Below are 26,058 nucleotides of genomic sequence, written 5' to 3'. Positions count from 1 at the left end.
TGAAATGTGGACTCGTCAGACCACAGAACACTTTTCCACTTTGCATCAGTCCATCTTAGATGATCTCGGGCCCAGAGAAGCCGGCGGCGTTTCTGGATGTTGTTGATAAATGGCTTTCGCTTTGCATAGTAGAGCTTTAACTTGCACTTACAGATGTAGCGACCAACTGTATTTAGTGACAGTGGTTTTCTGAAGTGTTCCTGAGCCCATGTGGTGATATCCTTTAGAGATTGATGTGGGTTTTTGATACAGTGCCGTCTGAGGGATCGAAGGTCACGGTCATTCAATGTTGGTTTCCGGCCATGCCGCTTACGTGGAGTGATTTCTCCGGATTCTCTGAACCTTTTGATGATATTATGGAGCGTAGATGTTGAAATCCCTAAATTTCTTGCAATTGCACTTTGAGAAAGGTTGTTCTTAAACTGTTTGACTATTTGCTCACGCAGTTGTGGACAAAGGGGTGTACCTCGCCCCATCCTTTCTTGTGAAAGACTGAGCAGTTTTTGGGAAGCTGCTTTTATAACCAATCATGGCACCCACCTGTTCCCAATTAGCCTGCACACCTGTGGGATGTTCCAAATAAGTGTTTGGTGAGCATTCCTCAACTTTATCAGTATTTATTGCCACCTTTCCCAACTTCTTTGTCACGTGTTGCTGGCATCAAATTCTAAAGTTAATGATTATTTGCCAAAAAAAAATGTATATCAGTTTGAACATCAAATATGTTGTCTTTGTAGCATATTCAACTGAATATGGCTTGAAAAGGATTTGCAAATCATTGTATTCTGTTTATATTTACATCTAACACAATTTACCAACTCATATGGAAACGGGGTTTGTAAATTGATGTCAAATTGCATGTTCTCTTTCTCTCAATGAACCTTAGCTTCCCGCCGCTGGCAGCACTCGTGCAGCCCTAAACCGGACAAAACTATCTTGCCACTCACTCCTGAAGCCAGCGATGGACTGTACACAATAATTGCGTGTTAACTCCTCGTCAGCGAATATATGCCACTTTTTTCCAGCTGTACACGGACTTCTCTAAAGTACATGCAGTACTTTCTTTCCTTCCCCAAATGTAGAGACTTTTAGGAGGTGCAGTAGCAGAGAGGACGGTCATGGCAGTAAGAGGAAGTGGTCTATTAAAAGCACACAGACCCAGCAGAGAGTCCTAATAAGGAGGAGACCCCAGCTGTGGGGGGCACACACGCTGCAAGGACATAATCCCACCTCCCTGGCGAGCGTGTCCTACATTAGTTTTCTGCTCCAGAGTTCACTAGGCCAGTCGGACGCTTCATTGACCTTTTTCAGCCTGTTGGAGCTCACCTTACGTCAGGGGTGTCCCTGTAAAATGTCAGATGTAAGGACGCTGGGGGCCACGCCGATACATTTGGTATATATACATATATATATATATATATATATATATATATTAGGGCTGGGCAACGATTAAACATTTTAATCAAAGTTAATCGCACTATTTGTCCGATTAATCGCGATTAACTGCATTGTATACACAAAGCCCAATAATGAATTCAAAAGTAGTGTGTAGTGCACCTTTATTGGAATATTCTCCCACATGAACAAAAGCGCCAAAACATTTGTTGTGCAAACACAATTTAAATCAGTCCTTGTTAAACAGTAGCAGTTAAATAGCATATTTGATGAAAATCAACTCCAAAAATGTAAATAAAACATTTAAGCTTATTGCCACTGCCAGGGTATTTAAGTTATCCTGTTTGTTATGGAAAATAAATATAATCTACATACAAATCTCTGAGCCACAATCATAACATCTGAACAGGCAATTTCTGAGGTAACAGTAGAAACATTTTTTTTTATCAGGGATCTTATGTTTAAAAAACCTATATTATAGGTAGTGGGCTGTTTTAGGGAATTTTGGATCAAATTATCCGTAGTAGCAAAATTAATAATGTTGTGTTTATTCTGCGTAGTGCACTTAAAATAATTATGACCATATCTAGGAATTGATATGATGGGAATTTTCCGATTGTTTGCTTGGTGCTTTGATAAACTGAAGGCATCATATACATGGTACTATATTGTGATGTTATGAGCCAGGGAATAAAAGAACTACCCTACCCAGCATGCAACAGGAGTGAGGAGCATGCGCGGTAGCCTGGTATAGGTTGTGTGTCGCCATGACGGCATCTTGTATGTTGTGATATGCACGCTCTGAAAGCAAACGTTAAGAACTCAGCCAACACTCCTGGTCTGCATTATTCATAAATAGACAGACAACACATATACTCCGCTGCTTCACAGGCCGCTGGATGTAGCCGGCAAAGTATTCCCATGCTAGCTAGCCGGTCTAGCAAGCACGCCTCATTCAGTCCAAAACGGCCCGATCTATCCACATCCAGAATTGTCTGGCGGTCGTAAGTGATCCCGGAGTGACCACGCTGTAAGCCAGCCAGGAAATTTGCAGAATTGTCCGGTATTTTTGCCAAATGTTCCATCTTTACCAAGAGCCCCTCCACGCCGAAGCCAATCCGGGCGACGCCGTCTTGTTAAGAAAAGGAGTTAACACAATAAAAGCATGTAAACAACATACACAAATGTGTGATAAAATAATTGTCGCCGTTAATAGATTGATGAGTTAACTCGTAATTAACGCATTAATTTGCCCACCCCTAATATATATATATATATATATATATGTATATATATATCACAAGACTACTTTATCTATACAGAACTGTTTGATGAGGGGTTCCCTCAATCATCAGGAGAGAAATCTCGTGATATAACTAATATTGATACTGTTGTTGATAATATTCACTACTTTTGGTTTGTTCTGTGTGGTGTTTGTGTCTCCTCTCAATTGCTCTGTTTATTGCAGTTCTGAGTGTTGCTGGCTCAGGTTTGGTTTTGGAATTGGATTGCTTGTTATGGTATTGCTGTGTAGTGGTTTGTTGGATTGATTAAGAAAATAAAAAAATTGATTTTTTAAAAATGAGAATTGATTCTGAATCACATAACGTGAGAATCGCGATTCAAATTCGAATCGATTTTTTTATATATATACACACACACACAGTCGTGGTCAAAAGTTTACATACACGTGTAAAGAACATAATGTCATGGCTGTCTTGAGTTTCAAATAATTTCTACAACTCTTATTTTTTTTGTAATAGAATGATTGGAGCACATACTTGTTGCTCACAAAAAACATTCATGAAGTTTGCTTCTTTTATGAATTTATTATGACTCTACTGAAAATGTGGGTGTCAAAAGTATACGTACAGCAATGTTAATATTTGCTTACATGTCCCTTGGCAAGTTTCACTGCAATAAGGCGCTTTTGGTAGCCATCCACAAGCTTCTTGTTGAATTTTGTACCACTCTTCTTGACAAAGTTGGTGCATTTCAACCAAATTTTTTATGTTTTCTGACATGGACTTGTTTCTTCAGCATTGTCCACACGTTTAAGTCAGGACTTTGGCCAGGCCATTCTAAAACCTTCATTCTAGCCTGATTTAGCCATTCCTTTACAACTTTTGCCCTTTGTTTGGGGTCATTTTCCTGTTGGAACACCCAACTGCGCCCAAGACCCAACCTCCGTGAGAAAATGGAGGTAATAAGTCGGCTCTTACGGTAAACATGAGCGGAGAGCTTGCGTCGTTCTTCCTGCACCTGTCAAAGAGGCAGCTGTGGACTCTCTTGCCTCCTCCCAACGGCCGCCCCCGACCGTCGGAGGCTTCCACCGTGGAGAAGGGAAAAAAAAAAAATCTCAGCCCGAACCCACCGGCTGCCTTCGCCTTGTCGGGAAACATGGCTTCCCTCGGAGACACTGGCGGTCACCACACCCGTGGCCACAACCCTCCGGCTTTCAGGTACCATATAATCTCACTAAAACACTAGTAACATGGGGACGGCGTGGCACAGTGGGAGAGTGGCCGTGTGCAACCCGAGGGTCCCTGGTTCAATCCCCACCTAGTACCAACCTCGTCACGTCCGTTGTGTCCCGAGCAAGACACTTCACCCTTGCTCCTGATGGGTGCTGGTTAGCGCCTTGCATGGCAGCTCCCTCCATCAGTGTGTTAATGTGTGTGTGAATGGGTAAATGTGGAAGTAGTGTAAAAGCGCTTTGAGTACCTTGAAGGTAGAAAAGCGCTATACAAGTACAACCCATTTATCATTTTAACACAATAATGCGGCTTAGCTCGGTTGGTAGAGTGGCCGTGTCAGCAACTTGAGGGTTGCAGGTTCGATTCCCGCTTGTGCCATCCTGGTTACTGCCGTTGTGTCCTTGGGCAAGACACTTTACCCACCTGCTCCCAGTGCCACCCACACTGGTTTAAATGTAACTTAGATATTGGGTTTCACTATGTAAAGCGCTTTGAGTCACTTAAGAAAAGCGCTGTATAAATATAACTCACTTCACAACTCACATAAGGGATTTTCCAGAATTATCCTAGTAAATTTGTCGTCTAGTTTTCTTTTTTTCTTTCTAGTCCTTCACTCACACTTTCCTCATCCACGAATCTTTCATGCTCGCTCAAATTAATGGGGAAATCGTCGCTTTCTCCGTCCGAATCGCTCTACCTGCTGGTGGCCATGATTGTAAACAATGTTCAGATGTGAGGAGCTCCACAACCCGTGACGTCACGCACACATCGTCTGCTACTTCCGGTACAGGCAAGGCTTTTTTATTAGCGACCAAAAGTTGCAAACTTTATCGTGGATGTTCTCTACTAAATCCTTTCAGCAAAAATATGGCAATATCGGGAAATGATGAAGTATGACACATAGAATGGACCTGCTATCCCCGTTTAAATAAGAACATCTCATTTCAGTAGGCCTTTAAGTCGGAGTCCATGTTATTCAATCATGCTAACATTGCATTTTTGTCTAAATATTGCGGCCTTTTTTCAGTTGAATTTGAATTTTGCTAGTGAGTCATTTTATTTTATTAAGTAATAATCCAAACGTTGAAGTTTATCTGATTTGAGAAAGTAATTTTCCGCACTAGAAAAAACATCTCAATAGTAATGTCTTCCTCCGGGCTGGAACGTGCACTTTGAACATCTTGCTATAAACATGCAAATGGGGGCCCGCAGTCCATTTTGCGCTGATCTGGGCTTTTGAGAAGGTGCGGTGGAACAAAAACACCACGTGAATGAAGTGAGTACTTTCTAGAGGAGCGGCATTTGCATGTGCATGGAGTAACGACTGTGCTGCAAACATATGCGTGTATCGATGGCCCGCGCTCGTTTGCAGCCACGCTTTAGCAACACAATACCTCACTCAATGCTAACGACAAACACCCACTGAGAGGCGTCCACATTACCAAGGTGGGGGTCCAGTTACTCCACCCCCCAAAAAAAACAGGAATAAAAAGTAACCCGTTGCCAATGATGAAGTAAACTTCATGCATTTGTTCAATTATAGCAAACAAAAATGTCGCACCAAGTCAAAAGACATTAGCGCAAACTGCTGTGGCTGTAGGCAACCTCTTATTTGTGGTCTTAAAGCCCGATTCTCCCCAAAGTGTTGACATTTTTCAACGTCAATTCCTATTTCGGTTGCAAAATTTGCAGCTAAGTGGAGCCACTCCGCTAAGTCACCAATCCTCCATTGTGTAAAATAAACTATTCAAGTATTATTATCACTGGAGGACTGGGTGGACATGTTAGGCACCAGCTAATTGCTAAGTTAGCCGCTAAACTAGCCTGAAAGAAGACTGCTTGTCAAAGTTTAATAAACAGAAGCATGTTGCAACAGGCTTCACGGTGGCAGAGGGGTTAGTGCGTCTGCCTCACAATACGAAGGTCCTGCAGTCCTGGGTTCAAATCCAGGCTCGGGATCTTTCTGTGTGGAGTTTGCATGTTCTCCCCGTGAATGCGTGGGTTCCCTCCGGGTAATCCGGCTTCCTCCCACTTCCAAAGACATGCACCTGGGGATAGGTTGATTGGCAACACTAAAATTGGCCCTAGTGTGCCCGATTGTAGCTGAGATAGGCGCCAAAAGGGAATAAGCGGTAGAAAATGGATGGATGGATGTTGCAACAGGAAGTAAGCAGCTGTTGACAGGAAATGAACAAGTAAGAGTGAGAGGGAGGTTAATATAACGATGATGTACGATACCAGGGTCTCATACCGAGTAAAATTCAGCTTGATATTGACAGTCAATAGTTGAACAATCCAACAAAAATATGACATTAGACAATCTAAAACTTTTTTGTTTTTAAAAAAAAATGTAAATGCTTTCATAAATATTTAAATATCTCACCAATATCTGTATTTTAATGTTGTTATAATGGTGGTACTTGATGAATACTTAGGCCTACTATGCTACTGTAGTTTAAAGGGGAACATTATCAGCAGACCTATGTAAGCGTCAATATATACCTTGATGGTGCAGAAAAAAGACCATCTATTTTTTTAACCGATTTCCGAACTCTAAATGGGTGAATTTTGGCGAATTAAACGCCTTTCTGTTTATCGGTCTTGTGGTGATGACGTCAGAATGTGACGTCACCGAGGTAACACACCCGCCATTTTCATTTTCACATTACAAACACCGGGTCTCAACTCGGTTATTTTCCGTTTTTTTGACTATTTTTTTGGAACCTTGGAGACATCATGCCTCGTCGGTGTGTTGTCGGAGGGTGTAACAACACTAACAGGGAGGGATTCAAGTTGCACCACTGGCCCAAAGATGCCAAAGTGTCTGCCGCCAGGCCCCCATTGAATGTGCCAGAGTGTCTCCACATTTGACCGGCGATGCTAAGACAGACATGGCACAGAGATGTATGGATAACCTGCAGATGCATTTGCAACGATAGTCAACGAAATCACAAAGGTGAGTTTTGTTGATGTTGACTGCCAGGTAATCGATGCTAACATGCTATGCTAATCGATGCTAACATGCTATTTACCGGCGGTGCTAAAGCAGACATGGCACAGAGATGTATGGATAACCTGTAGATGCATTTGCAACTATATTACGTTTCCGTCCACCCACAATTATTGCGAAACAAACACTTACCAATCGATGGATTTAAGTTGCTCCAGTCTCAAAAGATGCGAAAGTCCCGATCGTTTGGTCCACACATTTTACCGGCGATGCTAACGCAGCTATTCGGCCATGCTATGGCTATGAATAGCGTCAATAGCTTCAGTTTCTTCTTCAATACTTTCATACTCCAACCATCTGTTTCAATACATGCGTAATCTGTTGAATCGCTTAAATCGCTGAAATCCGAGTTTGAATCCGAGCTAATGTCGCTATATCTTGCTGTAACATATCTTGGCAGCACTGTGTGACGTCACAGGGGAATGGCCAGTGTCTTCGCAGAGAGTCGAAAATAAGGCACTTTAAAGCTTTATTTAGGGATATTCCGAGACCGGTAAAATTTGGAAAAAAACTTCAAAAAATAGCCACTGGGAACTGATTTTTATTGTTTTTAACCCTTTTGAAATTGTGATAATGTTCCCCTTTAATGTTGTCATTATGGTTGATGCAGGAGTGAAGTGGTGAATGACCAGGTCAGTGTGCCAGGCGGCCTGTAGGTGGCACATTAACCCACTTCTGCGCCTCTTAGCGCGGGTCCTGTTACAGAATGTTGCCCCGCTGCACCCTGGCGCGTCCAAATCTGGAACATTCCGGTGCTTGTTATCATTTTATTTCTCAACGTGCTGCAATAATAAAACACACACATATATATAAAGAAGCTGCCAATGACATCTGACGGCGCACACACGTGTCTGCTATTAATGGGGCGGCACAGCTCGGTTGGTAGAGTGGCCGTGCCAGCAACTTGAGGGTTGCGAGTTCGATTCCGCCATCCTAGTCACTGCCGTTGTGTCTTTGGGCAAGACACTTTACCCACCTGCTCCCAGTGCCACCCACACTGCTTTAAATGTAACTTAGATATTGGGTTTCACTATGTAAAGTGCTTTGAGTCACTAGAGAAAAGTGCTATATAAATATAATTCACTTCACAATTCACAATGTTATGAGATGTGATGAACAGGGGCGCCGCTAGGGTTTTTGGGCCCCATGAAAAGAATCTTCACAGGGCCCCCAACACTTAATTTCATATAATTTCATAATCATTAGGGGCCTCTTTGGGCCCCCCTCCATCACGGGCCCCTAGAATCCGTCTCCTTTACCCCCCCTTTTCTGCGCCCCTGGTGATGTGTTGTGATGTGATGCTCTCCGTCAAGCTTTGGCGTCTCCTTGCAGAATTCCTTGGACCAGGCCGAGCGTCACGTGCAGCTCAGGGCCGCCTGTGATTGGCTGGAGTCTGCAGCACGTGTGTGTGTGTGTGTGTGTTGTGTGTGTGTGTGTGTGTGTGTGTGTGTGTGTGTGTGTGTGTGTAACCGTTATGTAAGGCAGGAGGACGTACTGCGGTATTATGGGAGGCTGGATTCATAGTCCGACTTTCCCTCTTTCACACACCGAAGCGGCTTTATTTTGGTACACTAAAGTGCATCAAAGTTGAGTAAAAAAAAAAAAAAGAAAAAAAAGTTGTAAATCAGGACATGCGTGTACTTTATTCGGCAAATTACTTCAATCATTACATTGAGAGAAAAAAAAGTAAAATATGCCTCTATGACACAATTGTTCTTTTTTTAATGTTTTTATTTTTTTTAATAAATGGCTTTAATGATAATATTGCCATGTTGGAATTGTTTTTAATATTGACACTGTTGTTGATATTATTCATTTTGGATTGTTTTGTGTCATGTTTGTGTGTCCTTTCAGTTGTTCTGTTCATAGCTATTCTGAATGTCGCTGGGTTTTGGAATTGGAATTGTATTAGTATGGCATTAATGTGTACTATTTTGTTGGAATGATTAATAAAAAAAATAAAAAAAATATTAAATAAAAAGGTAAAATAATGAAATTAAGCAGACATGAACTCTATATGAATACACTAGTTTATTTGAGACGGCTTTGCTGTTTATTGATTGACGCCTCGTTAAAATGCTACAAGCGGCCAGTGATACTTTTAAAAGTAAACAATAATAGTAAAGTTTTATGTTTGGAAAAAAAAAGGCGCTGAAAGACATATTTGGATTGTTTAAATACAGTAGTGGAACAACAAACATGCACAAAAGTGTCCTCAAGTTGTTGATATTCACTGTTTCGGTGTTTTATTGTGTTTAAACAACATATTACTGTAAATGTTCAATACATTTATTTGTACAGTAATCTATTTATTTATGTATGCACCTTTTTGCTTTTTTTTAAATCCTGCACTACCATGAGCTAATGCAACAAAATGACAAAAAAAGGAAGTCCAAGTCTAAAAGGAATAGAAAAACAATATTACTATTTTGTTTTTTGTTTTTTACGGTAAAATTAATGCAACTGAGCAGCCTTTTTTTAATTTACAGTAAAATCCTTAGTTGTTGTTTCTATAGTGTATATAGTAAACAGTATAGTTATTCTCAAACTGTCTGTAAGTATGAACTATATATGGAGTATCATTGTTGATGTTTGTGCATTGTAATGTCACGTGATAATAAAACCAAAACATTAAATGCACTTGTTAAATAAAACCTCTGCCTTGTTTGTAATGAATACATAGGCCTACTATGCTACGGTGTCTTTTAAAGTTGGCCATTATGCTGATTATTGATGTAAAAAGTTGGGGAACCAGGACTAAAGTGCATTACTGTACATGGAAATAAAGTAAAGTGGTTTTTAAGGTAAAAAAAAAAAAGCCAGAATGTTACTGTTAGGTCTGTTGTCATTTTTACTGTGTACGATTTTGATGGATAAATTGCTTTTAAATCACAAGTCAAATAGATATTTAAGTTTTTTTTGTTTTTGTTTTTTTTCAAACAAAAACGTTTTAAATCGTATGATATAATATTTTGTTGGATTTTTAGAGACTATTGAAGTCAAAACGGACGGAACATTTAGTCAGGAAAGATGAATTAAGTTTTAAATATCAATTCCCGGGGTCAGACAGACGGGCAGCGCGGGTGAGCGCGAGACAGGCAGCGCGGGGCGACAGACAGGCAGAGAGACACCCGGCTTCTCCTCTCTATCCACGTGTGGATTGTGCTCACTTTTTTACCGCCATCCTTTTCCTGGAAACACACCCTTCGCTCATACCCCTCCGCCGCCCGGGCGAAGTAGACCCCGCGTTGCGCCGCCGACTACAAACGCGCGCCTTCGCCGCCGCGTTTCCCGCGCGGGCCTTTTCGAGAGAGCGATCGATGACGTGGAACAATCGATTGGTCCCAAGGAAAGAAGCGCTCCCTGGGGGGTTTGGGCGTTTTGGCGCGTTTTTTTTTTTTTTTTTTTGCTGGCGGAGGGACACACCGGCGAGACGTGCGTATAAAAGCTGCGGCCATGCTGACCACACCTACTTTTTTGTAGCGCCAGGACACGCGCACCATGCTGCTTTTCTCCCGCCGCAACTTTACACGCAGGAAAGTCCACGCCAAGTAGTCTCCGCCCTCGTCCTCGTCCTCTCCGTGGACTTTTAAGTGGACCTCCTCGGGACACTTTCCTCACTTCCATCAACCGCCTCCTCTTTGTTCTCTCGTCTCAACTGCCGGTAAGAAAGCTCTTTTTTCCCCCTGCAACGTGTCTTTAGCTTGCAAGCTAGCGAACATGTGTTTAGTAGTAAATCCACGCGTGGGTGGCGGCTCCACGCTCGTAACTTACGTAAGCTTTTTTTCATTGTAAATGCCGGCCGCACTGCGTTGTATGCAATGCGTAAGGTGTAGTAGTCAATGTGTAACGTTGGCTTTAAAGGCGGCTTTCAAGCACTTCCGCCCTGCCTTACGTTCGCATTTTACGCAAACTGCGTACCGCCCAGAAAGTAGATCGGCCCGGTGGGAAAAATGGTCCAAACGTGGAATGTATCCGACTTTAAAGGGCGCATGTGTGTCTGCGCCCATAAAGCCGTGCTTTAACTCCTCAGACCGGTGCACAGTGTGGCTTTGTTCCGCACCCGGACCTGCTGCACATGAACGCACCATGTGGTTTATGACAGCGGCCCCCACGCCCTGCTGTGCGTAAATCTTACGTCTACTTTAAGTGTGTGGGGGGGGGCACAAAATGTCTAGTGGAAATGACTATCATATAATGGCCAAAGGTTATAGATGTTTGTGTTTGAGGCTGTCTTCTTCTAATGCAGGGGTGTCAAACTCAAATAGAGTGGGCCAAAATTCTAAACCTTTTAATAGGGACCCAAACACGTTTTGCATTGAATATTGAAGAAGCAAGGCTTATATAACTTTATAGTGACATGAAAAATTGAGTTTTGTTAGTAGCGGGAGTGTATATTGTAGTGTCCCGATAGTTAGTGCTGCAAGGGGTTCTGGGCATTTGTTCTGTTGTGTTACAGTGCGGCTGTTCTCCCGAAATGTGTTTGTCATTCTTGTTTGGGGTGGGTTCACAGTGTGGTGCATATTTGTAACAGTGTTAAAGTTGTTTATACGGCCACCCTCAGTGTGACCTGTATGGCTGTTGACCAAGTATGCATGGTATTCACGTGTGTGTGTGTGTAGAATCCGCATATATTACATGACTGGGCCAGCACGCTGATTGTATAGCGGAAAAGCGGACATGACGACAGGTTGTAGAGGACGCTAAAAGCAGTACCTTTAAGTGGGGGGGGGGGGGGGGGAACAAAATGTCTAGTGGAAATGACTCTCATAGAATGGCCAAAGGTTATAGATGTGTGTGTTTGAGTTCGTCTTCTAATGCAGGGGTGTCAAACTCAAATACAGAGTGGGCCAAAATAACTTTATAGTGACGTGCAAAATCGAGTTTTGTTAGTAGCGGGGGTGTATATTGTAGTGTCCCGATAGTTAGTGCTGCAAGGGGTTCTGGGCATTTGTTCTGTTGTGTTGATGTTGTGATACAGTGCGGCTGTTCTCCCGAAATGTGTTTGTCATTCGTGTTTGGGGTGGGTTCAGTGTGGTGCATATTTGTAACAGTGTTAAAGTTGTTTATACGGCCACCCTCAGTGTGACCTGTATGGCTGTTGACCAAGTATGCATTGCATTCACTTGTGTGTGTGTGTAGAATCCGCATATATTACATGACTGGGCCGGCACGCTGATTGTATAGCGGAAAAGCGGACATGACGACAGGTTGTAGAGGACGCTAAAAGCAGTACCTTTAATGCCGAGAAACGTTTGCTGTGGTCTGGGACAACGCGGCAGACGAATGACTACCGTAAATGTAGCCAATAATACATACAGAAAGTGTCATGAAATGAGAACAAAGTACTTATCCAGCATTATGTCCTCTGTGTACGTAGTTTATTTTTGTTTCATGACACATTACTCCATATTATGCTGGGGCTACCACATATAGTGTAATATTGTACATGGTAATTGGTATATATGTTATAGCCATAATATAGCTGTGTATATATAATATACAGTACACATTGAGTATACATTCGCAGATATGTTATATTTTATACTAGTCCTGCATTGTCATTTACATCCTTACACTCTCCATCATGGTAACTGAGTTACTGTGTTGAACAATTTCCCTTGTGGATCATTAATATTGTCTCAAGGGCCAAAATTAATTACATGGCGGGCCAAATTTGGAGTTTGACACCCATGTTCTAATGGATTGATTGCAATCTTTGCAAGGTGGTTAATGTTTGCTGTGGTCTGAAACAAGGTGGCGGTCAAACGACTTTCAGAAATGTAGCCTATAGTACATACACAGAATGTGCCATGAAACAAAAATAAAATTTGTACACTGAGGACATAATGCCAGGTAATGTTTGCGGTGGTTTGGAACAACATGGTGACGTTTGCTGTGGTCTGGAACAACTACTTATCCAGCATTATGTCCTCTGTGTACATAGTTTTTTTTGTGTCATGACACATTCTCTGTATGCATTATTGGCTGCATTGCTGATGTTTTTCTGCCACAATGTTCCAGACCACAGCAAACGTTACCAAGCATTATGTCCTCCTGTGTAACGTTGGCTGTAGTCTGGAACACAGACCATCAACTTTTAGAAATGTAGCCAATAATGCATACAGAGAATGTTTCATGAAACAAAAATAAACTAGGTACACAGAGGACATAATGCCGGGTAACGTTTGCTGTGGTCTGGAACAACGCGTCAGACGAATGACTACCGTTAATGTAGCCAATAATACATACAGAGAATGTCATGAAACGAGAACAAAGTACTTACCCAGCATTATGTCCTCTGTGTACGTAGTTTATTTTTGTTTCATGACACATTACTCTATTTTATGCTGGGGCTGCCACATATAGTGTAATATTGTACGTGGTAATTGGTATATATTGTATATATGTTATAGACATAATATATCTGTGTATATATTATATACTGTTCACATCGAGTATATATTGTATATATTCGCAGATATGTTATATTTTATACTAGTCTATTTATACCTGCATTGTCATTTACATCCTTACACTCTCCATCATGGTAACTGAGCTAATTCTAAGACTTTGTTCCAGACCACATCAAACGTTACCCAGCGTTATGTCCTCCTGTGTAACGTTTGCTGTGGTCTGGAACACAGACCATCAACTATCAGAAATGGAGCCAATAATGCATACAGAGAATGTTTCATGAAACAAAAATAAACTAGGTACACAGAGGACATAATGCTGGGTAACGTTTGCTGTGGTCTGGAGCAACGCGGCAGACGAATGACTACCGTAAATGTAGCCAATAATACATACAGAGAATGTCATTAAACAAGAACAAACTACTTACCCAGCATTATGTCCAGTGTGTACATAGTTTTTTTTGTCATGACACATTTTCTGTATGCATTATTGGCTGCATTGCTGATGTTTTTCTGCCACAATGTTCCAGACTACAGCAAACGTTACCAAGCATTATGTCCTCCTGTGTAACGTTGGCTGTGGTCTGGAACAATGCGGCAGACGAATGACTACCGTAAATGTAGCCAATAATACATACAGAGAATGTCGTGAAACAAGAACAAACTACTTACCCAGCATTATGTCCTGTGTGTACATCTTTTTTTTTTTTTGTGTCATGACACATTCTGTGTATGCATTATTGGCTGCATTGCTGATGTTTTTCTGCCACAATGTTCCAGACCACAGCAAACGTTACACAGCATTATGTCCTCCTGTGTAACGTTTGCTGTAGTCTGGAACAACATGGCAGACAAACGACTATCAGAAATGTAGCCAATAATGCATACACAGAATGTGTTGTGAAACAAAAACTACGTACACAATGGACATAAGTGAGGGACATTAAATGAGCTCAAATATGGCTACAAAGAATGCATAATGATGCACTATGTACATGCAGCTAGCTTAAATAGCATGCTAGCATGGATTAGCTTGCAGTCGTGCAGTAAAGAAATATTCCTGATTAGCACTCCACAAGTAAATAACATCAACAAAGCTCACCTTTGTGCATTCACGCACAGCATAAAACGTTTGGTGGACAAAATGAGACAGGAGTGTCATAAAACCTGCCTTTCTGTGGCTGCGTCGGAGAAAGTTATATATGTAAAATTGTTTGGTGGACAAAGACGGTTATTAAATTCAACTAAAATCCTTAGGGATCCAAAAGTGCCCCACTCAAAAAGGTCATGCTTTTTTTTTAAAGAAAAGTATTTTTCATTCAACACGTAAATCTATCAGCTTCAGATAATATATTGTAATTGGTTTAGTATATTTATAATAAAAATCAATAGGATAATTAGTTATAGTATATAAATAGTATGGAACATTTTTTTTCTCAAATTTTCCTATTTTTCATGTTTTTGTTTGTTGTATTTATGTCCTTTTTGTCCTTAAATCAATCAATAATTCATAGCAAAATTGATTTTTATTCATTATTTTTTTGAGAAAATATTTTATAAATTGTGTTATTAGAGTCAACAATGCAACCTTTTCTCGATGCATTTCACCAATTTGTTCTTTTATTCCACTTTTTTTTGTTCCAAGAAATATGTATAAAAAATATGTATTTTATTATTTTTAGAATGATGTGCGGCCCCGGGCCACACTTTGGATACCCCTGCCCTACTTAAACAAAATACATTTTTCACCCTATTTTTTTTCTCATTTCCATGCCTGTCAAATATTTCGACCAAGAACTTTCTTTGTAGTGTGAATTTCACAAAGAGGTGTTGAGCATCTGCACCTCCAGCTGTTGCTGTGATGTCATGGGGAGGTTGTTACCGGCTTTCAAAGGAGTGGGCGGAGCTACCTCGATGTAAACACAAATAAAAGGCATCAATCTGGTGGTGGGTGGGGGGGTGAGTGCTTTATCAAAGGACTTGAGATCGCTAACTACTTCATTGATTTTTTTTTTTTCTCGGGCAGATTCTGCGATTGAACATGTTGCAGAGCTTTGGTCAGTCGCAAGACTGGCTTTACTCGGACCCCCTGTTCTTTGATGACGAGTTCTGCCAAAGTTTGATGAAGGACCTGCAGTCCCCTCCCGACGCCCCCCCGCAGTCTCCCCCGATGAAGACGGGCTCGGGGGGCGCCGGCAAGCCCCTCTCCAAGGGCGACCAGCTGAGCTACGTCTCGGACATCCTGCTGGAGGACCACGACATGCAGCTCAACTGGAACTGCGCCTTCTTCCACTCCGGGGCCCCACAAAAGGACGGGGCGCACCCGGAGGAGAGCGGTGAGGACGGCCTGTGGCAGTGCTTGGGCCTCGGACAAGATCCTGGAGGAGAAGCTGGCGTCCTCCATGCTGGGCTCCAGCCCGCTGCTGTCGGACATCGACACCACCATCTTCGAGGGGCTGGCCGGCTCCACGCTGGACTGCCAGAACCTGATGGAGACGCAGGAGCCCAGCGAGACCACGTCGGACTACGGCTCGACCGGCGGAGAGCTGTCCACGTACACGTCCAGCGACTCAGGTGAGACGAAGCTCTTTTCATCTCCGAGCAGCTTAACAAGCCCCCATAGTGGTTAATGTGTAATTGAGTTGAGCCCACCTTGACCTTTGAACTTTGCTTATCTGACCGTTAGCTGCAGATGTGTAAGATGCTCTTTGATGTTCTGTGTGTGTGGGCGGTCCCAACTGTCAGCGTAACATTGGCCCCACGTGCTGTTTCCACTGCCATTTAGCTCCTAATGACCGTTTAGCTGCTGGCCTTTGACCACACAGGAAGTGGTGACCTTCTTTGGTTTGTTCAGGGTCTTTTTTACCTTTTTAATTCGAGAAGGAAGTACTTTTACTTGTGTGTGTATAATATATATATATATACACTAGTGTATGTACATAATGGGCAGCACAGTGGAAGAGAGGGGTTAGTGCATGTGCTTCACAATACGAAGGTCCTGAGTTCAATCCCGGGCTCAGGATCTTTCTGTGTGGAGTTTGCATGTTCTCCCCGGGACTGCTCCGGCTTCCTTCCACCTGGGGATAGGCCCGTCCCACCTCCAAAGACATCCACCTGGGGATAGATTGACTGACAACACTAGTGTGTGAATGTTGTCTGTCTGTGTTGGCCCTGTGATGAGGTGGTTACTTGTCCAGGGTGTACGCCGCCTTCCACCCGAATGCAGCTGAGATAGGCTCCAGCACTCCCCCTGACCGACCCCACAAGGGGCAAGCAGTAGAAAATGGATGGAAGAATGGGTACATAATATCCATTACTTTTCCCGGCGTTTAAGTAATGTTAGCTTGAAGTGGTTACAATGTTCACTTGAGAGGAAGTTGTTACTAATGTGGTTCCCAAGTCCTTTTTCACCAACTTAACTCTAAAAGTACCACCATAAAATACAGTAGCGTAGTAGAGCTAAGTATTCATTAAGTACCACCATAATGACAACATTAGATACAGTAGTGTAGTAGATCTAAGTATTCATTAAGTACCACCATAAAATAGAGTAGTGTAGTAGAGCTAAGTATTCATTAAGTACCACCATAATGACAACATTAAATACAGTAGTGTAGTAGACCTAAGTATTCATTAAGTACCACCATAATGACAACATTAAATACAGTAGTGTAGTAGACCTTAGTATTTATTAAGTACCACCATAATAACATTAAATACAGTAGTGTAGTAGACCTAAGTATTCATTAAGTACCACCATAATAACATTAAATACAGTAGTGTAGTAGAGCTAAGTATTCATTAAATACCACCATAATGACAACATTAAAATACAGTAGCATAGTAGACCTTAGTATTAAGTACCACCATAATGACAACATTAAATACAGTAGTGTAGTAGACCTTAGTATTCATTAAGTACCAGCATAATAACATTAAATACAGTAGTGTAGCAGAGCTAAGTATTCATTAAATACCACCATAATGACAACATTAAAATACAGTAGCGTAGTAGACCTTAGTATTTATTAAGTACCACCATAATGACAACATTAAAATACAGTAGCGTAGTAGACCTTAGTATTTATTAAGTACCACCATAACGGACAACATTAAAATACACTTGTGTAGTAGACCTAAGTATTTATCAATTACCACAATAACGACCAACATTAAAATACAGTAGTGTAGTAGGCCCAAGTATTCATTAAAAACCAGCTAGATTGTAATTACAAAGCATATTTGATATTTTGGGCCACCAGTTTGAACAGTAACACTGTTTGAATATAGGAAAATAAAAGCGTACTTTAATGAAGTGATATTTTTGGGAGGGGGGGGTGTGCCACTAGGTCAGGAGTCCCTGTTCTACACTGTTGGGTGTCAAAGGTCACTAATGTGTGATTGTGTCCCACAGAGGAGGAGATTGATGTTGTGACGGTGGGCCGCTGCCCCTCCAGGCCTTCCGCAGAGCTCTCGGCCCGCCAGCAGAAGCAGGAAGAGGAACAGCGGGCTCTCCAGCGCCACTTGGAGATCCAGCAGCAACACAACTATGCGGCGCCGCGCCCGGCGTCCCCGCCCCCCTGCTCATCCAACAAGCGCTCGCGGGGCGCCGACAGGTTCTCGCGGACCCCCCACTCCTCCCGCCACCACGGACACCACCACCGCCACCACTCGTCCCGGAGCTCCGCGGAGACGGAGGACGAGGAGGAGCGACGGCGGACGCACAACGTGATGGAGCGCCAGCGGCGCAACGAGCTGAAAAACTGCTTTGTGCGTCTGCGCGACAACGTGCCCGAGCTGTCGCACAACGACAAGGCGTCCAAGGTGGTGATCCTGAAGAAGGCCAGAGACTGCATTTACGGCCTTGAGGACCACGCCTTCACCTTGCAGACCCAGCGGGACAAACTTCGCGCCAAACAGGAGGCGCTCAAAGCCAGACTGGAACAGCTCCGCAGGTAATGGAGCACAGGGGGCGGGGCTTGTGTAAAGGGAAGACCATGGACAAAGACTTTTGGATGACGTAATGCCTTGACTGCTGACTGTTGTACGCACACAAGCTCCCTTTTGCCACATTGAGGATGTCTGTAGCCATAGCAACCAAGGATCCCTCCACGCTGACGTTTAGTTCCTCTTCCAGCTTCATGGTAGCCGTCAGTTGGAACGCCGCCAAAGTTTAGATTGTTGCCTCTTTTTCTCCGCCGCCTCCCGCCGGTGTCCTGACGACACCTTCAGGTCCTGCCGGGAGGAACACTGTGACGTTCACGTTTCATCCGCTTCTTCCTGTCGCTCGGACGTTTCCCAAGTAAACACGAGCCGAGGTGTAAAATATCACGTTGACTCGTTCCCACATTCCCTGCTCGCACAGCGTCTGACGCCCGCTCACATGAAGTCGCCGCTGGGGTCCTTCTACGTTTCCTGATGTTCTCCGTTCACGAGCCGGTTCTTAAAAGTGTAACATTTGTTTGCCGGGAGTTCGACTTTTTTCAGGACTTTTTCTGCCGTCTGGTCGGGACCCAGCTGGTCTTCCAGGGAGTTCTCGCCTTGCCTCGAAAGTCCCCTCGATGGCGGCGAGTGTCGTCCAAGCTGAGGTCAGGACCAGACGGCAGGCTTGAGTTTTTTTTTTTTTTTTTTTTTTATAAAAGCATGGTGACAACCTACCTCCACCTGGCCACAGGGCCAACTGTCGTTTTTTTCTCATGTTGGTGGCTAAAATACTGTTCAGATTTTTAAGAAATGTACATTTTTTTATTGTACCATAAGTTATTTTAGTATTTTTTTTTTTTTTTTTTGTTAATATGAATTTTTGAGAATTTATTGAGAGGTTCTTTTTTCACCAGCACTTTTTGATATTGATGGAAATAAAGAATGATAGTTGGAAAATGGGTCTGTTTCTTTTTAAATGTGCACACACACTTTATATAAATGTTTCTTAAACACAGCGAGAGTCGCCAAAAATATTCATCAGGCAGCGGTCACCAGTTGTAATACTCGTTTCCACCACTTGTGGCAGTAATGACAATATCTGACAAAGTGCAATATTTGAAGTGGTGAAGCTGTGATATTCAATGGCACTTTAACAGTTTATGAAAAACAATTTACTTGCGTAATTGAATGTATTTGTCATCAGTTAGTACATTTTGCAGCATATTTGACTAATATTTATTTTTATGTTCACACTGGCTTGAGCAGTGATCATTTTTGTGACTAGTGCTTGCTTTCAAATCATTTGACTATGCTTATACTGTAATTAAGTTGGATATAATTATTTAATATTTAAAGTTGCGGGTAACTTATTTTGTATTGCTGAGTATTGTGGCCAAATGTTTGTTTCATCTGTCATGGGATGGCGTGGCGCAGTGGAAGAGTGGCTGTGCACAACCCGAGGGACCCTGGTTCAATTCCCACTTTGTACCAACCTCGTCACGTCTGTTGTGTCCTGAGCAAGACACTTCACCCTTGCTCCTGATGGGTGCTGGTTAGCGCCTTGCATGGCAGCTCCCTCCATCAGTGTGTGAATGGGTAAATATGGAAGTAGTGTCAAAGCGCTTTGAGTACCTTGAAGGTAGAAAAGCGCTATACAAGACAACCCATTTATCATTTATTATCACATGGACAAAGATAAAACCTTCTGGAGCAAAGTTCTGTGGTCAAATGAAACAAAAATGGAGCTGTTTGGCCAAAATACTCAGCAATATGTTTGGGGGAGAAAAAATGATGTTTTTAATCATAGGAACACCACGTCTACTGTCAAGCATGGTGTTGGTAGTATCATCCTCTGGGCCTGTTTTCCTGCCAATGGAACTGGTGCTTTAAATGGGACAATGGAAAAAGGAGGATGACCTCAATATTCTTCAGGACAAGCTCAAATCCTCAGCCCTGAAGTTGGGTGTTCCAACAGGACAATGACCCCAAACACATCAAAAGTGGTAAAATAATGGCTAAATCATGCTAGAATGAAGGTTTTAGAATGGCCTTCCCAAAGTCCTGACTAAAACATGTGGACAATGCTGAAGAAACAAGTCCATGTCAGAAAAGCAACAAATTTAGCTGAACTGCACCAATTTTGTCAAGAGGATTGTTCAAAAATTAAAACGGAAGCCTTTGGATGGCTACCAAAAGCGCCTTATTGCAGTAAAACCTGCCAAGGGACATGTAAGCGAAAATAAACATTGCTGTATGTATACTTTTGACCCTCACATTTTCAGTATAGCCATAATAAATTCATAACAGAAGCAAACTTCATGAATGTTTTTTGTGAGCAACAAGTATGTGCTCCAATCACTACATCACGAAAAGTTGTAGAAATGATTGGAAACTCAAGACAGCCATGATATCATGTTCTTTACAAGTGTATTTAAACTTTTGACCACGACTGTATATCGTAAAACCCTTTTAGTTTCACTTGGTAGACATACCTAACATATTTAATACAAAAACTCTCTTACTGTATGTGTATATTTATATTTACATGTACATGAAACAAGTTACTAACCAAGAAATGTTAATTTACTTAATTCCTTATAACATAACTTTATTCTCATTACTTAAAAAATATATGTCCTTGTAAAATTACCCCAAGATTTTTACTTTTTAGTATATACCTTTTTTTTTAACGTTTTTTTTTATTTTTAAGAAATTCAAATTGTAGCTGCTGACAGAAGCACATGTTATATAATTTCACAGTTGTTTATAATAAATAAATACAATTTATAAATATTCAGTTAATATTTACATATAATGTGATTAAAAATATGTTATTTGGTCATTTCATGCAAGTATATGTTAGCTTTATTTTTGTTATAAAAAAAAAAAAATGTAAATTGGAGAGGAACATATTTTCGTTTCCGGTTTGGTGACATTGTTGGGGGGACAATAAATATGTGACGGACTAAGGGAAGCAGCATGAGACAGCAAACATTTAATGGAAGATGTTCATGGAAAATAAACTTTATTCCCTCGGATTTTGTGAGGCCAATGAGGTATGATTCTTCTTCATAATGCATGTGAAACATAGGTTTTCTTTTTTTTGATGTCGAATTAATTGTAATTTTTGTTTTTTCTTAATCATTAGTTCTGACGGCATTATTTTGGAGGAAAAGAAGGCGTGGCTAAAATAAATGTCTGCTTAAGACAGGGGTGTCCAAACTTTTTCCACTGAGGGCCGCATAAGGAAAAATTAAAGCATGCGGGGACATTTTGATATTTTTCATTTTCAAACCATAACAAAATATTTGTATTTTTAAAATGTATTTTACCTTTAGAGGTCCTGGGGACCATGAAGGGTCTTAGTTAATAAATTGTGAAAAATAAGTCAAATTTTGATTATTATTTTTTCTTTAAAGTCCTACTGAAAGCCACTACTAGCGACCACGCAGTCTGATAGTTTATATATCAATGATGAAATATTAACATTGCAACACATGCCAATACGGCCTTTTTAATTTACTAAATTACAATTTTAAATTTCCCGCGGAGTTTCCTGTTGAAAACGTCGCGGAATGATGACGCGTGTTTGGAGCGGACATAATAGCCCAGCACCACTTGCAGCTAAAAGTCGTCTCTTTTCATCGCATAATTGCACAGTATTTTGGACATCTGTTTTGCTGAATCTTTTTCAATGTGTTCAATTAATAATGGAGAAGTCAAAGTAGAAAGATGGAGGTGGGAAGCTTTAGCCTTTAGCCACACAAACACACGGTGTTTCCTTGTTTAAAATTCCCAGGGGTGAAGCTTTACTATGGATCAGAGCGGTCAAGCGAACATGGTTCCCGACCACTTGTCAACCGGCAGGTTTCGGTGAGAAAATTGTGGTAAAAAGTCGCCTCTTACCGGAGATCAGTGGAGCTTCAGTCCTGCTGCCGTGACTTCTCTCAGAGACTGGCATCAATAGATAGATAGATAGATAGTACTTTATTGATTCCTTCAGGGGAGTTCCTTCAGGAAAATTAAAATTCCAGCAGCAGTGTACAGAGTTGAGATCAATTAAAAAAAAAAAAAAGTAAATAATGGGGGTTTAAAAGGAAACAAAATAGAGAAATATTACAAAAAGAATATCAATCAATGTTTACTTATATAGCCCTAAATCCCTAGTGTCTCAAAGGGCTGCACAAACCACAACACAAACCACTACGACATCCTCGGTAGGCCCACATAAGGGCAAGGAAAACTCACACCCAGTGGGACGTCGGTGACAATGATGACTATGAGAACCTTGGAGAGGACGAAAGCAATGGATGTCGAGCGGGTCTAACATGATACTGTGAAAGTTCAATCCATAATGGATCCAACACAGTCGCGACAGTCCCAGTGTCTCTAGTGGACAGAATGGAGCGAATTTTAGCGATATTACGGAGATGAAAGAAGGCCGTTTTAGTAACGCTTTTAATGTGTGACTCAAAGGAGAGAGTTGGGTCGAAAATAATACCCAGATTCTTTACCGAGTCGCCTTGTTTAATTGTTTGGTTGTCAAATGTTAGAGTTGTATTATTAAATAGAGGTCGGTGTCTAGCAGGACCGATAATCAGCATTTCCGTTTTTTTGGCGTTGAGTTGCAAAAAGTTAGCGGACATCCATTGTTTAATTTCATTAAGACACGCCTCCAGCTGACTACAATCCGGCGTGTTGGTCAGCTTTAGGGGCATGTAGAGTTGGGTGTCATCAGCATAGCAGTGAAAGCTAACACCGTATTTGCGTATGATGTCACCTAGCGGCAGCATGTAGATGCTGAAGAGTGCATGGCCAAGGACCGAACCCTGAGGAATTCCACACGTTACCTTAACGTAGTCCGAGGTCACATTGTTATGGGAGATGCACTGCATCCTATCAGTAAGATAAGAGTTAAACCAAGACAGGGCTAAGTCTGACATACCTATTCGTGTTTTGATACGTTCTAATAAAATATTATGATCGACAGTATCGAAGGCAGCGCTAAGATCGAGGAGCAGCAACATAGATGACGCATCAGAATCCATCGTTAGCAATAGATCATTAGTCATTTTTGCGAGGGCTGTCTCCGTGGAGTGATTTGCCCTGAAACCGTATTGAAAGGTTTCACAAAGATTGTTAGACACTAAGTGTTCATTTAACTGCTCCACAACAATTTTTTCGAGGATTTTTGAAATAAAGGGAAGGTGAGACACCGGTCGGTAGTTTACCATGAGGTCAGGATCGAGGTTAGGTCTTTTAAGGAGGGGATGAATAACCACTTTTTTGAATGCTAGGGGAACAGTGCCCGAGGAAAGTGATAAGTTTATAATATTTAGCACTGATGGACCTAATAATACAAAGAGCTCCTTGATCAGTCTCCCAGGAAGAGGGTCAAGTAAACATGTTGTTTGTTTCATTCCATTTACACGTTGTAACAATTCCTCTAATGTTATTTCCTCAAAACGAGAGAAACTATGGGTATAACAATATAACAGTAAAATAAGAATATAACAAGACAAAGTAGGCAGTAGTGACCATATTATGAAAACGTATTGCACTGTTAATGTTTTGCATCCCCTGTCATCCTAGTACCCCTCGTCCCAGAGAGGAGTTGTACAGTCTACTGGCGTGTGGGACAAAGGAGTTCTTGAGTCTATTAGTCCTGCACTTGGGATGAAGCAGTCTAGCACTGAACAGGCTCCCCTGGCTACTGATAACGCTATGCAGAGGGTGACTGGCATCATCCAGGATGCTCACTAGTTTGTCCACAGTCCTCTTCTCTGCCACCGTCACCAGTGAGTCCAGTTTCACCCGTGGACAGACCCCCTCCGACTATCAGGTACTATTTAACTCACTAAAACACTTTTTCTTTCTTTCTTTTCTTAGTTTATTTCAAACATAAATATTTACAATACAATACAGACAATATACTTGCAACACAATAGAAAGATAAGGTATTTCCCAGAATTATCCTAGTAAATGTGTTTAAAAACATCGGAATCGCTCCCAATGCAATCGCCTTTTTATATATTTTTTTGTATTTTTTTTTTTCTAGTCCTTTACTATAAATTTCCTCATCCACGAATCTTTCATCCTTGCTCAAATTAATGGGGAAATTGTCGTTTTCTCGGTCCGAATAGCTCTTGCTGCTGGTGGCCATGATTGTAAACAATGTTCAGATGTGAGGAGCTCCACAACCCGTGACATCACGCGCACATCGTCTGCTACTTCCGGTACAGGCAAGGCTTTTTTATTAGCGACCAAAAGTTGCAAACTTTATCGTGGATGTTCTCTACTAAATTCTTTCAGCAAAAATATGGCAATATCGCGAAATGATCAAGTATGACACAGAATGGACCTGCTATCCCCGTTTAAAGAAAATAATCTAATTTCAGTAGGCCTTTAACACTTACAGTAAATCTTTATATCAACTTAATCTCTACAACAACTTTGTTTTCATAGTAAAACTGAAATATACGGTATTTAGTAATTAGAGCCCTAAAAGATCAATAATGCAGGACACCATTGATTTTAATTATTTTATATTTTTGAGTAATCACAGTGAAAAGATAAATAAAATACCACTAAATATATTTGGGATCCAAAAGGTGCCCCACTCAGAAAGTGATACATTTTTTTTAGTTGTTTTTTTTAACTTTCAACACTTGAAACTTGTAATTAGTAGATTGCACAGTACAGTACATATTCTGTACAATTGACCACTAAATGGTAACACCCCAATAAGTTTTTCAACTTGTTTAAGTAAGGGTCCACGTTAATAAATTCATGGTAAAGATGGTTTTTACATGGTAAAATAAAGACAAAAGAAAGAAAAAAACAACCTGCATGGCAGCTTTGTGTCAACATTGCAACTTTTTCTCGTTAGATTTCACCTCGTTCCAATACATTTAATGTTCTTTTTTATTTTTGCAATAGCATTTCCAGAATGTGTGGCGGGCGGCAAATGGCCCACAGACCGCTCTTTGGACACCCCTGGCTTAAGAAAAACGAACAACTTGAGCCTTGATTAAGACCTCGGAGGGAGTAACACAAATCTTTTGTCTTCTTGCAATGACCAAAAATAATCATAACAAATGACAACTGTGTACATTTTCAAAACTTCTGTCTTGTATTATGACTTCGTTCTCCCAATATTTCCACCTTATTAGAGACCGATGTCCCTTTGGGACAGAGGACCCTATTGAATTTCTAGCGCTGTATTATTATTATTATTATTATTATTATTATTCTTTATTATTATAAAAACGCCGCCTCTTTGAGCTGTAATTTGACCCCCTTAACATGCTTCAAAACTCACCAAATTTGACACACACATCAGGACTGGTGATCTAATCAAAAAACCAAACCCCAAAACTCAAAATTGCGCTCTGGCGCCTCCGAGGAAGAAAACACTGTCAAAACTGTCTTTATCTCCCAGTAGGAATGTCGTAGAAACATAAAACAAAAACCTTATGTAGGTCTCAGTTAGACGTATATTTCTTACACTGACACCAACCGGCTAAAATCAACAGGAAGTTTGCAATTCCCCCTTCAATACAAAAGTTGGCTAAAAAATGTTGCTTTTTATTTTCAGACATTATCTCCTCTGAGGCCGTTTGTTCTTTCGGCTTCAAATAAACACAAAAGAGAGATCGAACCCTTCTGATTAAAAGTTAATGAAAGAGATTTAATTACTACCCCAGTTTGGATTTTATGAGCCTGCAAAAAAACAGTGCTCTGGTGCTTTTGTGGTACTTCCGTCACAAAATGGCGGCTTCCTGCTCAGACAAAACTGCTTGTAACTCACTGTAGGACTGTCATACACACATGAAAC

General features: G+C 41.3%; 1 protein-coding gene and 1 long non-coding RNA gene across 3 annotated transcripts in view; both read left to right on the top strand.

Moving 5' to 3' along the window:
• Window positions 1–10,342: 10,342 nt before the first annotated feature.
• Window positions 10,343–19,178, top strand: mych (myelocytomatosis oncogene homolog). Its single transcript, XM_061891967.1, is given in 4 exon segments — window positions 10,343–10,546; window positions 15,325–15,663; window positions 15,665–15,872; window positions 17,713–19,178. Coding segments are annotated over 3 exon segments (1,077 nt in total). The 5' UTR covers window positions 10,343–10,546; window positions 15,325–15,339; the 3' UTR covers window positions 18,258–19,178.
• A 1,981-nt stretch (window positions 19,179–21,159) lies between these two features.
• Window positions 21,160–26,058, top strand: part of LOC133535230 (uncharacterized) — a 13,976-nt gene continuing 9,077 nt past the window's right edge. For both annotated transcript variants that reach the window (XR_009802180.1, XR_009802179.1), the window contains exons 1-2: window positions 21,160–21,277; window positions 23,814–24,063. This is a non-coding gene — a long non-coding RNA (uncharacterized LOC133535230). The remainder of the gene's footprint in view (window positions 21,278–23,813; window positions 24,064–26,058) is intronic.

Source organism: Nerophis ophidion, linkage group LG02, assembly GCF_033978795.1.
Source record: "Nerophis ophidion isolate RoL-2023_Sa linkage group LG02, RoL_Noph_v1.0, whole genome shotgun sequence".
Classification (NCBI taxonomy): Eukaryota; Metazoa; Chordata; class Actinopteri; order Syngnathiformes; family Syngnathidae; genus Nerophis; species Nerophis ophidion.
The sequence above is the reverse complement of the archived record's forward strand: the minus strand, read 5'-3'. Positions and strand labels throughout refer to the sequence as shown.